General features: G+C 42.3%; 1 protein-coding gene across 1 annotated transcript in view; it reads left to right on the forward strand.

The window, feature by feature from the left end:
• The first annotated feature begins 1,547 nt into the window (after positions 1-1,547).
• Positions 1,548-15,943, forward strand: part of UVRAG (UV radiation resistance associated) — a 97,369-nt gene continuing 82,973 nt past the window's right edge. Inside the window, exon 1 of the mRNA XM_005524147.3 lies at positions 1,548-1,794. Within this exon, the coding sequence (XP_005524204.1) occupies positions 1,714-1,794 (81 nt within the window). The 5' untranslated portion in view covers positions 1,548-1,713. The remainder of the gene's footprint in view (positions 1,795-15,943) is intronic.

A 15,943-nucleotide genomic window follows, 5' to 3' on the forward strand; every position in this document is an offset into this window, starting at 1 on the left:
GTGGCACACACTAGGGACAGGCATTCCCAGTGTTTCTGAAGGGATGGCAGGACTGGTGTTCCCAGCAGTGCAGGGACAGGCGTTTTGGCTCAGTCCCTAATGGTTCCTGGCAGTGCCATGAGGATGAGCATGTCAAGTATGACCACGTATGCCAGGCAGGTGCTGCAGAGTGCTGTTGGGATGGATGGCCATGGTGGGGTACAGGGGCAGGACTGGTGCTCTGAGAGTTGAAGGATATGTGGGGATAGTGCTGTTCCAGGTGGACATGGTCTGCCTTAGCTCAGGATGGATGTTGCCTGGGTGGGATGAGATGGAGGTAGGTGCTGAGGAGATGGTTGCATTGGGTTTTGGTGTGTGTAGGCGTCATGGTTGGTATGATGTGGCATGAGTTGGCCTGATGTGGGATAGCTTGGCATGGAATGGGATGTGTCCATGTGATGTGGGATGGGTTTGTCTGATATTGGGTTGGTTGGCACAATGTGGGGCAGGTTGGTCTGTTGTTGGACAGTTTGGGGTGATATGAGACAGCTCGGGGTGACAAGGGGCAGGTGGATGTGCTGTGGAGAAGGCTGGTATGATGTGACGCAAGTGGATGTGACGTGCAGAAGGTTCATAGAATAATGGAATAAGCTGAGTTGGAAGACACTCATCAGGATCATCAAATCCTATCCCTGGCCCTGTGCAGGACACCACAACAATCCCACCATGTGCCTGAGAGCATTGTCCCAGTGCTTCTTGAGCTCTGTCAGACTTGGTGCTGTGACCGCTTTCCTGGGGAGCCTGTTCCAGTGCTCAACCACTCTCTGGATGAAGAACCTTTTCCTGATATCCAACTTAAAGCTTCCCCACCTCAGCTTCAGGCCATTTCTTCAGGTCCTGTCATTGGTCAGGAGAGTTAAGAGATTGGTACATGTCCCTCTGCTTCTCCTCCGGAGGATACTGAAGACCTCAACGAGGTCTACTCTCATTTTTCAGTCTCTCCTCCGGGCTGAACAAAAGAAGTGACCTCAGTTGCTCCTTACAAGGCTCTCCAGACCCTTCGCCATCCTCGTGGCCCTCCTTTGGACCCTCTGCAATAGCCTAAGGTCTTTCTTATATTGACACGACATAGATGGATGTGACGGACGGCAGGCCGGCCTGTTGTGGGGCAGGTGTTACATGGGGCAGGTGGATATGATGTGGGGCAGGTCGGAGTGATGTGAAGGGGTGGTGAGGATGACGCCACTGCCGATCCAGAGCCGGGTCCAGCCTCGCAGCCCCTGCGGGTGCCATGGCGACCGCCCCCCCCCGTCCCCTCCGCTGAACCATTCTCCGTCCCACCACGTGATGACAACAGCTCCCGCACACGTGACGGACGGCGTGCTGTCAATCAAACTCGGTCTCCTCCAATCACCGCCCGCGGTTGGGCGCTGTCCCGCCTTCCGGAAGCGCGCCCTCGGAATGACGCCGGCGCGCGTTCCAGCGGTTTGACAGAGCCGGCGGAGCTGGGAGTTGATTTGCGTCAGATTAAGCCAGTCGTAACTCGAGAACTCGGGTGGGCTCCCGCCCCTGCGGCGCCAAGACCAATGGGCGTGCGGGAGGTGGCGCTTCACTCGCCGCCTGGCACTGCGGTAATATGGCTCCGTAGCGGGCGGCCGGCTCGGCGTTGCTGCCGCCATTAACCCCTGCGCGCCCGGCAGCCTCGGGGAAGTGGAGCGGGGACCCTGCGTGAGGATGACCTCGGCTGCCGGTTCCGCCGCATTACCGCCCGGCTCCGCCGCCCGCGCCCTGCATGTGGAGCTGCCTTCGCAGCAGGTACGGCGGGGCCTCGGGACGGCTCTCGGTGGGGGCTGAGGCGGAGGAGGGTGTCCTGGGGTGAATCGGGGGTGTCCCCCGAAGTGTAGGGTGTTGTGAGGTGAAGAGTGCTCTCTTAGGTGTGGGACACGCTGAGGTGTACACAGGGGCGTACTCACTGAATTGTGGGCTGTTCTGGGGTGAACGGAGATGTTTCCGGAACTGAGGGGAGCTCCCTGACGTGTACAGGGATTGTTCCCTCGGGTGAATGGGGGTGCTCCGTGAGGTGTGGGGTGCCCTGAGGTAAAGGTGTGCACAGGTACTCCATAATGTGTCAGTGGGGCTTCCCCGCGGTCTGGGGGTACCTGAGGTAGAGTCCTCAAGCTGATGGGAGTCCCTGAGGCAGGGGTGAATTTAAGCATCTTGTGGCTGGTAGGAGGGCGAGAGGAAGCATGGGGCTAGGGAGTCTGTGCATCTCTCCCGGGGGACTCAGGTGGTATTCCCTCTCCCAGGAAACCACTTCTGTGTCTACAAAGGATCTGGAGCAGACTAAAGGTGGGAGTTGCAGCAGGAATAACACCCTTAAAATCGGTGTTAAACTTGGGCGCCTCGTGAGGCCAGTGCAGCTGGGGTGCCCTCTCCTTCTCGGTGGGGTGGGGCACAAGTGTGGATATAACATGAAGTGTATTCTGAAAAGTGGTGAAATGTTCTCTCCCCGTTGCATCCTTACTTCACCTCTCTTTTTCCTGTTTGCTTATAGTTGGCTTTTGGTTTACTCGGCATTTGTCACACGTTTTAACTTTGGAGAGCATTAATTTTAAGCGAGGAAGACTAGGTTCTGCCTGAGCATTTAGCAATCCCTATCAAACTGACTCTGTGCCCTTTCCCCTCATGCATGTGGTGACTCTACAGCAGCTGGAGCAGGAGTGGTGAAAGTGGGAGTAGTTAGCAAAATGTTGGTTTTCTTTAGAAATACTGTAAGATGTGAGGGTTGTTTTGGCTCATTGACTTGGTGCAGTTGATGTTATTATCTGTGTTACTTGAGCTACAGGTGGGAATATAAAGAGTACCTAGAGAAAAAAATCAACAAATGTTAACATGAACTGGATCTGTAACTGCTCTTTTGTTAAACATGTTCTAGGAGGCATCCACTTAGGGGCAAAGGCAGGGAATAGAGGTGGCTGTTGGCCACCCGACCCTAATTTGCAAGCAAATACTGATTCTGAAATGTGGGTCTGTTCTATGCTAATAAACATAAACATGAACACTGCTCTGTATGAACAGGAAACAGTGGATTGTCCATGAGATCAAGTATATCCTTCTCCTTGCTGAATTTTTGGTTTTCTTCTTTCTCAGGCTTCTGCAAGGAACAAGTGAATCCTGCAGGGAGAGGCCTGAGATATTAGTCATTGGACTTTGTTTGTGAAAGTGAGACCAAAACACAGGCTTTTTCTCCTAAGAGCAGAAACTTTTATAGGAGTTCCTAGGAGCAGAAATTGAGTCATCAATTATAGGATGTTCCAGCTCAGTAAATATTTATTGAGGATGCTTGTATGTTAATTGTAGCAAATATAAGGCTGTGATAGAGACTGAGGTATTGTTCTGCTGTGTGCTCTGCTGACACAAGGAGCATGTGCTGAGGGATCTATGTACTGTGTCCGTACTTAGAATCAAATTGAGAAGCTCAGCTGAACACACTGATAGCAAATCACTCTCTTTCTCTGAGTTATCTGAGCTCAAAAGTCTGTTACTGAAGTGCAAGATACCTTGAAGGGGGTCAGCACACTGGAGCTATTTTACTGCAGAATTATGGAAAAGTAATTCCCAGTACCACCTCTGTAATGCCATAGTCTGGCTGATCCAAGCTATGTGGTGCTGTGTATGGCAAGATAATTGTTTGCTGCGTGCCAGCACAGAAATCAACTTGGTGATTTATTTCAGTAGGCAGTTTTCTCTAGAACAGCCAGTGCTACATTTTTTTGAATATAAGGATCGAGAGCAGAATGGTCTGAGTCACGGCTATAAATCTCACTAAAGACAAATTCTCAACTGTGAATTCAAGGTGAGTGCTTTTAATGGCTGTGCTGGTTTTGTATGACTGAAGCAACTTTCTAGGGGCATAAGTACTGGTGATGTAATTTGGGTTTACTAGTTTTAATTATTCCAGTAACATTCACACTGATTAGAAAACAACATTCCTGGTACTGACACTTTTGCAGGACTGAAAAGTTAAGTCCAAAACCTTTTGCTACTGTGATCACACTTAAGTCAAAACTGACTGACCTCTTCTTTGACTTGTTTGTGTGGTGGGATGTGTGGGGCATAGAATGCTTTTTGCTGTTGTAGTCTGTATTTTAAGGAAGAGAAATAGAGCATACAGCTGTGAAGAAATGCATCTGATTAAACATAAAATTCCCATTTGAATCCCTTAGTAATTGTGTCAGGATGTTGTTCTCTTTTGCTGTAAGAGTGAGCACAACAGAACTGAAAATGTGAAATAATTGCACTTTAGGAGCACAGATCCTTTAGTATTATCTCTTCCCAATTGCTCAACGTAAGAAAACTGGGAGTGTCATGGTAACTTAAGGATTTCTGAATGCTCAAAATAAACTGTTAAATCCCGTTGTTATAAGCAGTTCAATGCAGTGAGGAGGTTGGGGAATCCAAACCTTTTAGATTCTTGTATATCCTCAATGGAAGGGATTGGACAGAAAAATGAAGCTTGAATGTAGACAGGCAGTCATGCCACAGTCAAATGATCTGTTGAATGCTACTGTGCTAATTGCTGGCCAAAACAGATTTCACATGTGGTTGTCTAGTGACAGGAGAGCACACAGTCGTGGACTCCAGAACCAGTGCCTGGGAGGGTGTATGTGAGTGTCTTAGTTTAGGAAAGTCACCCCAGGACAGTGAGGAAGGGAGATGTATCTGCTGGGTATGTATGTGATGGTAAGGAGGGACAGGGTAAATTGTGCCAGTGTGCACAGCCATGAATAGTGTCAGAGCAGGTGACCCAGTGTTTTCTATATCTTTCAGTTCACAAACATCTCTTGACAGATAGTGAAAGTTTCTGTGGAGAGGAGCAGCAATAAGGTTTCAGCTACAGGTGTCAGAAGTGTATGTTTAGGGTAGAGCAAAACAGAGCAACCATTAATGAAACTTCTCAAGGACACTCTGTAGCCTCCATTAACGTTAGCTGGGATTCCTAAAGGTCCAGGTGGAATTTTGTGCACTTCTAAGAGTCAAAGAGCAGTGCTCAGCATACTGCATATTGGCTCCTGTGCCTTCCATACTAGTTTAACTCTGGGAGCATCTCTACCCTTAGGATTTGACCATCCAAACAATTTTTTATCCATTTAACAGTCCACTCATCAAATCCATCTCTCCAGTTTGGAGTGGTGGACCATGTCAAAGCCTTTAGAGAAGTCCAGATAAATGACATCTGTAACTCTTCCCTTGTCCACTCTTGTAGTCACCCCATCATAGAAGGCCATTGGGTTGGTCAGGCCAGACTTGACTTTGGTGAAGCCATGCTGGCTGTCAGATCACCTCCCTTCCATGTGCCTTAGCAAAGCTTCTCAGAGGATCTGTTCTGTGATCTTCCCAGGCACAGAGGTGAGGCTGACAGGGTGGTAGCTTCCAGGGTCCTCCTTTCTGGCCTGTTTTAAGATAGGTACTATGCTTCCCCTTCTCCTGGGACTTCACCCAACTGCTATGATTTTTCCATTATCATGGGGAGTGGCTTGGCAGCTAAATTAGCCAGTTCCCTCAAGACTGTGATGCATGTCATCAGGTCCCATAGACTTGTGCACATTCAGGTTCCTCAGGTGGTCATGAACCCTATCTTACAGTGTGAGGGCCTTTGTTCCCTCAGTTCCCATCCTGCTGCCCATCCATTCCAGAGGTGCAGGAAGAAAGGCTGTCATTGAAGACTGAGGCAAAAAAGTTGTTGAGTACCTCAGCCTTCTCATCAGTTGTTACCTGTTTTCCAGTGTTATTTATCAAGGGGTAATACCTTCTTTGACTTTCTTTTTCTAGGTAGCATATGTGGAGAAGCTCTTCTTTTGCATCCCCTGGCAGGTTCAGTTCCAGATCCAACTTGTTTTCTTTCTTTAAAGATGTGTATCATTCATGTGTACGCTAAAGATGCGTATCACGCAACATTTTGGGCAACGTGGCAGAAAGGGATGATTCAAAGTGCTGGCAAATGTGTTTGAGGGATCTTGTGTAGGAGAAGTGAAGAAAGTTACTGTATGGGCCCAGGGCTGCACGTGAATGAGACTTTCAACTAAACAGTATAAAATATAATAATAAATCAAATAGTATCCTTTTAAACAATAGTTTCATATTCCTCTTGTTATATATTCTGCTGAGTTAACTGAAAAAATAAAAAAAAGACTGATTCTTAAGTATTTTACTTCCCCTTTCCTACAAAACATGGAGGAATCAGAATAGTGGATTGGAAGTGTAGTATTAGAATATTGTTTTGACTATTCTTTGACACACTGTCTTTAAATGCTGAGTGGGAGGGAAGTGCTGCTCCAGTGAAACACCACAATGTGAGTTGTGACCTGCTCATTTTACTCAGTTGTAACCATACCCAGCTGTTTCTATGTTTAGTGTTTGTTAGAGTCAAATTAGGAGGAATAATTGTTAAAGTTGCTGGGAAGTTGTAATTCTAGCCGAAAAGGCTGGCTGTTAACCTGAGTCTGGAATTTTTAGTCTGCAGCGTACTACCAGTATTCTGTAAGAGATATAGGTGTGTTTTGCAGACCAAATGATCTGTTGATAAGTTAGAGAGACTGTTATGTCCAAACGCTGTACTAAATTGGTTTTCATGCTTTATTTGGGATATTTGTAGTGGGTTGTGGAATGCTCTTAATTGAGCAACTTACTAGCTAAAGACTGAAGTCTCATTTTTGAAGGGAAAGTGACTTAATTGTCCTTGATTTGTCATCCAGCAACAAGATAAACATTAACATGCTTCAGGTTATTAATCATCATATACTGTTTGCCTCTGGAACCTAGAGCATCCTTAAGTGCTTCTTTAAGGTCAAAATTGCCTTTGCTTTGATTTTGTTGATGCCTTTGATAATGTAAGGCTCTGCTTACATTTTGGGTGCTTTCTTCTGAGTATCATCTTGATATTCTCAGGTTATTCCCACAGCTAATGTGGACTAGTGCTCCCTTCCCCAAGGTCATGCTTAGAGGCTTAAGGCACTTCTCTCAACTGCTGCAGTGTGTTATTAATGAGGTGGGTCTTGCACTCTGATGTTCTCTTTTCTATGTGGTGGGTTAGTTCCCATGCTGTGTCAAAGAAGCACATGTTAATGTGTCAAAGAAGCAGCTACAGTTTCAGTCTTTCATCTTGAGACTAAATACTTACTTAGGCAAACTCAGAGAAAAACACTGAAAAGGGAAGATGTTAATTCTAACTACCCCTTCTAAAAGGTTTTGGTTAAATATGGAAAGACTGTCTAGTTTCCTATTATTTGCATCTTATGTAAATACCTAGCAAGAAGAGCTTTGTCTGGCCAGTGGGCAATATTTGTAAGATTTTCTTAACCATAGTGTAGAGCAATTTTTTTAGGGTGTGCTGACAGTTCTTACTTTTTGGAGCCGTGATATTTGCCAGCTTGCTGGATCTGTCACTCTTGATGTTTTAATGACCATAACCAAACACAGCTGTTGAAAGAATACACAGAAAGTACTTAATTTGCCCAAGACCCTGCATTTTTGAGCCCTTCCTGCTAAACATTATGTTTAAGTTAATTCTGTGTATTGAGTCTTGTTTTGCCATCCCTAACCAGCTATCATGTTTGTGTCCCAAGACTGAATGTGTCTACTGTACCTGCCCCTACAATATGTTTTAAATAACAAGCTTTTACAGTCTTTCTGCAGAAATTAGCACAAATTCTGGATGTGAGAAAAAAAAGGATAAATATGCAGAAGATTAGTGAGTCTTGTGGAAGTCATGAGCTTATATCAGTTTCAGTCTTAGTTCTTTCATTCATTTTGGACTCTTAAGTGGTGTAGATTTTCTACTATTATTATGGAGTACAAGGAGAAGATTTCTTGTGCCAGCTGAACAGTTACCAGCTGTTTACATAATTTCATGGGGGTAGAGGTTGAGTTCTGAGTTGCTTCTCAGTGTGAATGCAATTACTTATTGAGGAAGGAGTTTACAGGGTTAGCTAGTAGGAGAGGGTACAGGGGAAGATAGACCAAAGAACACAGCTAGCTTTCAAGAGTAATACATAGTCTTAGGTTTTTTTCAGTTATAGTGTATTTATCTAAGTTTTAATTATCTTCTGATGCTAATGTTGCTTTAATTAGTATTAAAGAAGCAGATTGTGCCATAGACTAACATATTTTGGTATACCTAACATTGACTTCAGATGTTGCATTCTTTAACTCCATACTCACCTTGCAGAGGGCTATTTTGAGTTCAGATAGCTGGAAAAGAATTTTATTTCTGCATGGGCTATGTCAAGTATTGGGATATTCCTTATTCTTCCTGTTTCACTTTCTCCTTGTGTGAGTTAGGGCAGACTTGATGTTTTTTGAACATCTTCTGTTTGCTGACTATTCCTGGTGAAGCTCTCACTGTAGAAGCAGGAGTAGCCATGGCATGGGGTATGGATTGTTAGAAACCTGTATTGACCCTTGATGTGTTCACATGAAAGCTTCATAGCTGTTGACCTTATTAAGGGAAACTTTCAAAAGCCTTTCAGCTGCCCAGAAATGTAAAGGAAATGAGGCACTTTGATTTAAGGAACTATAAACTAAAATTTGCAATTGTGCATCTTGGAAAACTTTGAGCCTGTGTTGATGAAATGGCTTTGATTTTTCTTGTGGTCATTTAGGCTTTGACTTTTCTTGTGGTCATTTAGTCTGGGTAAATCACTCAGCACAGGTTCAATGTATCTGGTTCCTTGCATAAGATCTTTGGGAATGTGAGGTATGTTATGTATGTGATCATGTTGTACCTTCACAGGAAAAAAAGTGCAGTTGTGTTCCTACAGTGCATCTTTGAACTGGTGTTGTCCTCAGTTCTGATTCCTAGTAGAAATAGTTTTTTTAAGGCACTTCAAGAAAGTAGCTGAATCTTAAAATGGGAAAGGAGTTCCTGGGTGGCTGTTGATCACTTGACATGAGGAAATGGAGATGGGAAGGAGGCACAGTTATGAGAAGAACCACAAGTGATTCACCGAACTAATTATGGCTGTGTAACTTTGAGGGCCTAGATGTCTTCAGGTGTGTACTGGAAGACATTAAAATAGAACTCCTAAAAATTCCTTATGGTGTGTCCCACAAAATTGCATATCAAATGCTTCTGCTTTTCATCAGAAGTAGATCTGAAAGCCTATTTGATTCTCTTGACTCTGAACTGTGGAAAACTGCTAAATTATGAATTTCATAAATCTTCCTAGCAAGTGTGTAAATTGGAGTATGAGCATTTTCTTGCCCTTCCTATGGTTTTAAGTAACCATACATCTGTGTAGTGCCTGAACTTCCCATGTACGTTTCTGGAATATTAAAAGCTTTATGTTTTGCAGCAGAGTTGACCCAAACCTTCTGTGAGATATGCTCCACTTCAAAAAAAAAAAGGTATTAAATTTGAAAATAAGGCAGCTTGAAAACTCATATAACATTAAGCATGAATTCTTGTCTACCATTTGACTTGCAAGAGATGGGATAATGTGATTGCTTCTTAATATTCAAACTGGCATGGAGAGGTGAAAGCAAATAGTGAAAATCTGATTAAGTTGAAAGGTGCAATATGGAGGTGTAGAACAGTGCTGTGGTAATAAATAATGCTCATGTTGGCTAAATGTAGATCATATTTTGATAAACTTTTTTGTTTCAGGGCAGGAGGTTTTATGCTTTTTAAGAAAAAAATTACCCACCTCAACCTGTCTGCTATGAGCTACAAAGTACACAGGGCTCTCTGTTTTAATATGACTTAATTCTGACAAATATCCAGACATCTAAATAGCTGGCATTGCAAGCTCAGGTCCATTTAGTTCAAGAACACTGGATTTGCTGTGGTAACATTTGTGTTGCTAACTAATCTTTGCCTCTTGCTTTAATGCTAAAATAGTTTGAAGGATTTTGCTTAAATTCTTCCAGAGCTTCTGTGGGTCATAAATCAAGGAACCAAGCTACGAAAGTCATGTGAAAGCCAGGTAAAAACAGAGCATGTGCCATCTTATACAGAGGTCAGAGCTGATCATGATCAGAATTCAAGGAATTTACTTCCCTGACAGAATTGTGAGGAGGCCACCAGTCTGAAAATAGAGATGGTGCCCAGAGATGAAAACTGTCGTGGTGTGTCTTAATTAAAAACTGTTTGATAAGTAGGTTACTCCATTAAAGGCTAAGGAAGGAGATCTGCTGCTGAAATTTTAGCCAGTGTTGAAAGTTCTTTGTTCTGGAAATACAATAATTGCTTTTCAACTCATCAGGTGTCTGAGAGAACTTTGAGTGGTGACATAATTTTGGTGAATTTGGGCTAAGTAATTTATGTAAACTTCTACTTTGCTTCTACAAGACGATTTCCCAGCCTTCTTAATGCTGCTTTTAGCATTGTATTTACATTTCAGGCAAAAGTAAGTTTCTGGTTACATGAGTTGTATGGAAGGTCATCAGGAATGGGTAGGTGGGGCAGCCTTTTTCAAATTCAGTCACAGATGTATAAAACTTTCTTCCTGGGCAATTGAATTTAAGCTTCATTCTGGAAAATGTATTACTATTTATAAAGTTCATAAATAATCTACCTGACAGAATTTGTGAAACTTGCTTATGGCCATGGGTGCATTGGGCCCACTGTTACTTAGTAACATCTCCAAGTTTTCAGTCAAACCCTCCATTCACAGAGGGGACTATTTGATGACATCTTGGATGGTTCTTCCTGGAAGAAACCAAACTGCCTACCTTGTTTCAGTTCAGATACTTCCTTGACACCTTTGCAAGTTTATTTAACATGTCAAGGGCTTGCTAAGAGTAGAGTTCATGAATGGCTTTGCTAAAAGTGCCAGTGCTATGAGAAGGCAGATGTGGGACAAAGAGAAGACAGACCTGGCCCTTTTTCCAGCTGTGAGCTATTAGATCAGCTCAGCTGCTGATAGCATGATAGGCTCCATGTGATATGAATGGGCTTTGCTGTTGCCCATATTTGTGACCTGAGCTTCAGAATTGATACCTGGAGCCAGAGCTAGAGTCAGTGTGATGGCTGAGTACCAGAAATAGAAAATGGTGTTTGGCTGTGTTCTCATCCACCTTGGATATACTGACATTATTTTTGTTTTTTCCCAGGATCTTCAGATTCTTGTAAGGGAATAATGAAGTGGTTAAGATGGAAGAGGAGTCACAACTCCCCATGCATGGTTTTGCTATCCATTATATAAGCTTGAACAAATACTTATGAAATTTCATGGATACTTGAGGCTGTTGTAGGTAGTCCTGTTCTTCTGCCATGAACAGTCCAGACCTTGTGTTAACCAGTGCACTTCTCTCTCATTTGACTTACTCCCTTTTCTTACCTTCCTGCTGTAATTTTTATTAAATATACTGGATTATTAGACAAAAAACCAGTAAATATCTTTATAATTTCTGTTTCTCAGACCTGGAGGTAAGCAAAGAGTGGCATCTGGATCACCTTAAGCTGTAAAGAAACTGAAGTGCTGAAGTCTGCTTGCTATGTCTTCTTTTGTGGTGGGCATATCTGTGTAGCTGGAGGGAGCTGAATTGGAGTAACTTACCTAGATGTTGCCCTTACTCACACAGTTAGTTTTAGTAACTTGTGGTTTTGGCAGCTTTACCTTGGTTCAATTTGCTGACCCTTACCATAAGTCTGCACAAAACACATTGTGCAGGATGGGAGCATGCATCAGGATGCTGAAGGTGACATTCTAGGCAGAGGTGGTGAAAGATTATGGCATCTTAGTGTTGAGGGAACTAAAGCATGAAGGGACCAGACATTTTCACTCCTTTAGACCACAGAAGACCTGGTAGACAGTCTGGAATCATCTGATGAAAAAGCTGTCTTAACAAGGTTGATGATGAAAATACTTGATTCTGGAGTAATCTGATTTATTTATGGCCTGTGGTAAATCAGGAGGGGTTCCCAGAAGGTCATTAAATAGGAACACTGGATATATTACTGAACTGCAAATAGTTCCTCAGATTGATGAAAGCTGAGTGCTTCTCTGAGTTTTGAATGAAGCTGGTGGTTGCTGAGCAGGGATGGTCTTGCTGCACTCCACAGCAGCTCTGTTAAGATGCTGTTGTAGAATTCCAGGAAGCTGCTTTTCTACCTCTGCAGGCATGAGGGATGAAACCTGATGGTAGATTCTGCTCTTCAGATCTCCTGCAGCTTTCCTGATTAGACTTTGTATTTATCTTTGGGATATCTGTCTGCTTAACCTGTGCTATCTTTAATGCAGCAGTGCTTTTAAAATACAAGCTACTCAGGATTTCTCCTAATGGAAAATTAGTGGCTCTCTTCTCCCAGTTTGTAGTCATTTATCTTCAACATAGAAGGAAGCACTAATTTCTTTCATGTGAGTCAACTTGTAGTTGCTATATAGCAGTTGCTTTTAATCAAACACAGCTTAGAATGGCAATCAAAGCAAAGGATAACCAGGCCTGCAGTGTAATTTCAGTGCTCTATTTGCTTTCTTGGGAATTGCAAAGGTCTAGGACTTGTGTCACAAACCCCTGAGAATGAGCTGTTAGACTTGTTGTACTACTGTGCTAATCACTAATCCAGATATGCCACTGTTAAAGCTGTTGGTGCTGGTTTGAGAGCTCTTGGAAAGGTTAAATAACTCTTTCCATGGTATTAGTTCTGCAAAAATAACTTTTTTTGCTGTAGTATATCTTATTAAGATACTTGCTGTAGATGGCTGTCTGAGGTCTTCAGTCTTGTATTGCTGGTAACGTGTAAACACTTTGAGGAGATGGCAATGAAAATTAGCTATATTCATTGAATATTTTGCTTCTTTTTTTTTTTATGAAAGCAGATCCTACACTGTCATCTTGCACATCAGGCCTGCACTGGCCTTTTTGAAGTTAAGTGACTCATGAGGCATTTGGGTTGTTTTTTAGCCCTTTTATTTTGATTTTTAAGATGGGCTTTTTGGAATGACTGTTCTGGCTGCAGAGCATTTTATCCTGGGGGACTCCTCCTTCATGATGAATATTTCTTGCCACTTTTTTAGAAAGAGCAAAACAGCTGAAAATTGTCACTAAAGAAAAGGGACCTTTTTTAGCACTTGACCCAGAGGGAGGAGGAAAGCAAAGAATTGTCTATTATTTGCAGCCACTGTATTCAACATAGAGTGTACTGGTTTATTCTCTAAAAAGAGTTGCTTTTGCAGTTTGAAATGCTCTGGTATCTCATTGTGAACTGCCTTCCCCTTGGCTTGTGGCAGTGCCAGGCTCTGTTGCTCCACGTACACTTCAAGCTGGTGGTTTCATTCCCACAGTTCTCTGCCACTGGCCTCTTCCTGCTGTCCTTGCTCTGCTTCCCCTCCTTGGTCTGCTTGTCCAGACATGTGGTGAACCATATTGAAGAACTGAGCTGGTGAAACTAACCCAGGAAAAGGAGAGGTGGTTAGTTTCCATCCAGACTGGTTCCCAGATACAATTCTGTGAGCAGCCTCACAAGTGCTTATTTTTGGTGGAACAAATAAGAAAGGGTGATGCGGTGCTGGGGGCTGGCAGTATTTGATGCCAGTGTTAGCTGAGCTACAACACAGTGTTGCTTTTGTTTGTGTATTCCAATGTCTCCAGCACAAAATGATATGAAATGCATAAGAGGTAACACTAGAGATTTAAAACTTTCCTCAAAATATTTGCTTTGTCGCAAAACAAAGCCCTTGATGAGGAATTCTAGAGCCTATTTCAGTTGTCTTTGGCTATGTCTTTGTAGGTGATAGTCCCCTGGTTGAACCTTACTATCTTTCATCAGGAGAGGTTAATTAACTCTGACTGTTGCCTCTGTAGAGTTCTGAAGAAATTTGAATAATTCAGTATAATATCAGTAACTATAGCGGGCAAACGGGAAGATTTATTTTCAGGATGCTAGTCTCTCATCAATATCTCACACTAAAGAATGTGAATGATAAAATTGTCTATGTATTTGGAAATTTGTTCCCTATCAGCCAGGCTAAATGGATAGGAGGACAGTATTGACTAAGCTGGAGATTCAAATAAACATTCATTACCTGTTGCACATTGAGTTCTGAACTCTGTTGTGGTCTCATAGCCCCAGATTTAATGATCCTCTTCCAACAGGTTTGGAAGTGAGACTTTAACTTCCAGATCCTGAAGGGTGCAAGGAGGTCAAAAATCATGGAGATAAGGACTCACATCTTGTTCAGAGGTGCAAGGTGTAGGTTAGGACACAGGACAGCTTTTTTTTTTTTTCAAACCTCATTGACTGCATTGTGTACTGTGAATGCTAAGAAACTTGTTTGACTTTGCTTGAGAGCTAATCAATGAAACATGCTACTTAAAACAGGCATGCAAATTGGTTTGTAATCCTAAAGAGACCTGGAGAAAGTTGCTCTCTTTGTTAAGGTGCAATGTGGGCTGCTCATCCCTGTTAAGGGATGAAAGGAAACAAAAAGTTAGCAAAAATGAAGGGAATGAGCATGGTAGTTGATTGGTTTCTGTGCTACTGAAGTTAATTAAAGGAGGTGGCACATAAAATTCTTGAATCATTTTTATAGGTAGCAAAATGCATATTCAAAGCTGTTTCTTAAGGAGTGTTTCAGTTGCACATAAAAACAGCCAGCAAAGCTATGCAGCTTTGAGGTTAGATATGAAAAAATGTTAAAGGTCCATGTGGCTTCTTTTAAGTGAGGCTTAATATTTCTGTTGACATTTTTGATACCAGTTTCTAAGAAAATAAGACCATGTAGTCCAACAGAACATTGTTGGTTGAAATTTTTTGTTTTTAATTTTGTAGTTGATGTATATACTAGATGTACCTAGGCATCCTATGTCAGGCTCTGGTTTTAGTCTAAGTCGTAAATAGACTTTGAATGGAATAAATCCATCAATGACTTTTAGGCTATCACATGAACAGAAATTTAGTATTCCTCATACTTTTCCATGAATGAAAACTAATTTATCACTGGAGTGGTGTTAAGTGATAGAAAGTGTTATACTATGATTCTAAAATAGATGGTGACTTTTGAACTCTTGTAAAAAGCCTTTTAAGACAAGCTACAAACAGGAAAATTCTTTAGGTTTCAAAAGCTTTTAAAATGTGCTCTTGATCAGTCAGCTTTTAAGGTGGATTCAGCCTTAAAAATCAAGATGCTTTTGAGAAAAAATGGTGTAAGATGAACTCTGAGGTAAAAGTATGCACTAAACCAGTTGTTTGAGGCTTGTTGGTGGATTGTGGTGGTCCACGAAGTATGTGGAGTCATTTGTCAACATCTCCATGGTATTGGTGAGACACTGGTGAGTTGAGAGATTGATTGGGAAAATATGACACTGAAGGATTTGGTGAGAACTTTATGTATTTGAAGTGGCAGTTCGCTGAGCACTGCATTCATAGGAGACTGTTTGAAGCATGGGTCTTAGAAGTTACAGTAGAAACAACAGGTAAGCAATGATTTAAGTGTGACAGTCTTGCAAAATTGCTTTGTTAACTAGTTAAATTTTTTAAGAAGTTAATAATGTAAAATATTTGTCAAAGATTAAGGGTGTGGTGTGCTTTGAAGCTAAGACCTTAGCCACAGCTATTAAAGCTGCTGGGCACAGAGAGGGGGGAGGGAGAGATTGATTTGATCTGATGATTTTCATTCAAGGTGCAATATTGTAGATGATGTTGGAGTTTGATGAAATAGTTTAAATGAAATATTTTGGTGACATATTCTACTGTATTCATTCCAAGAGAAAAGGCCTCTCATCACAGCAGATGGTAACTCACAGTGAAAATCTCAAATTTAAATGTGCCCTTTATTATCCTTGAAAGTCTTGATATGTCTTCCTGATGTATTTTATTTAAGGTTGTTAGTGCAGTTTCCAGGATTACTGCGAAATTAGGATGCTTTGTTCAGCCAGTTCTTTATGGCTCTGGATTAGGTGGTGGTTTGTTTGAGCTCTTTGTCCATTAATGCTTGTTGAAAATAGCTTTGGCTGAAAAGTG

The sequence above is a fragment of the Pseudopodoces humilis genome, chromosome 2 (assembly GCF_049639895.1).
Source record: "Pseudopodoces humilis isolate 2021_Gansu_Grassland_sample_001 chromosome 2, ASM4963989v1, whole genome shotgun sequence".
In the NCBI taxonomy this organism is placed as follows: Eukaryota; Metazoa; Chordata; class Aves; order Passeriformes; family Paridae; genus Pseudopodoces; species Pseudopodoces humilis.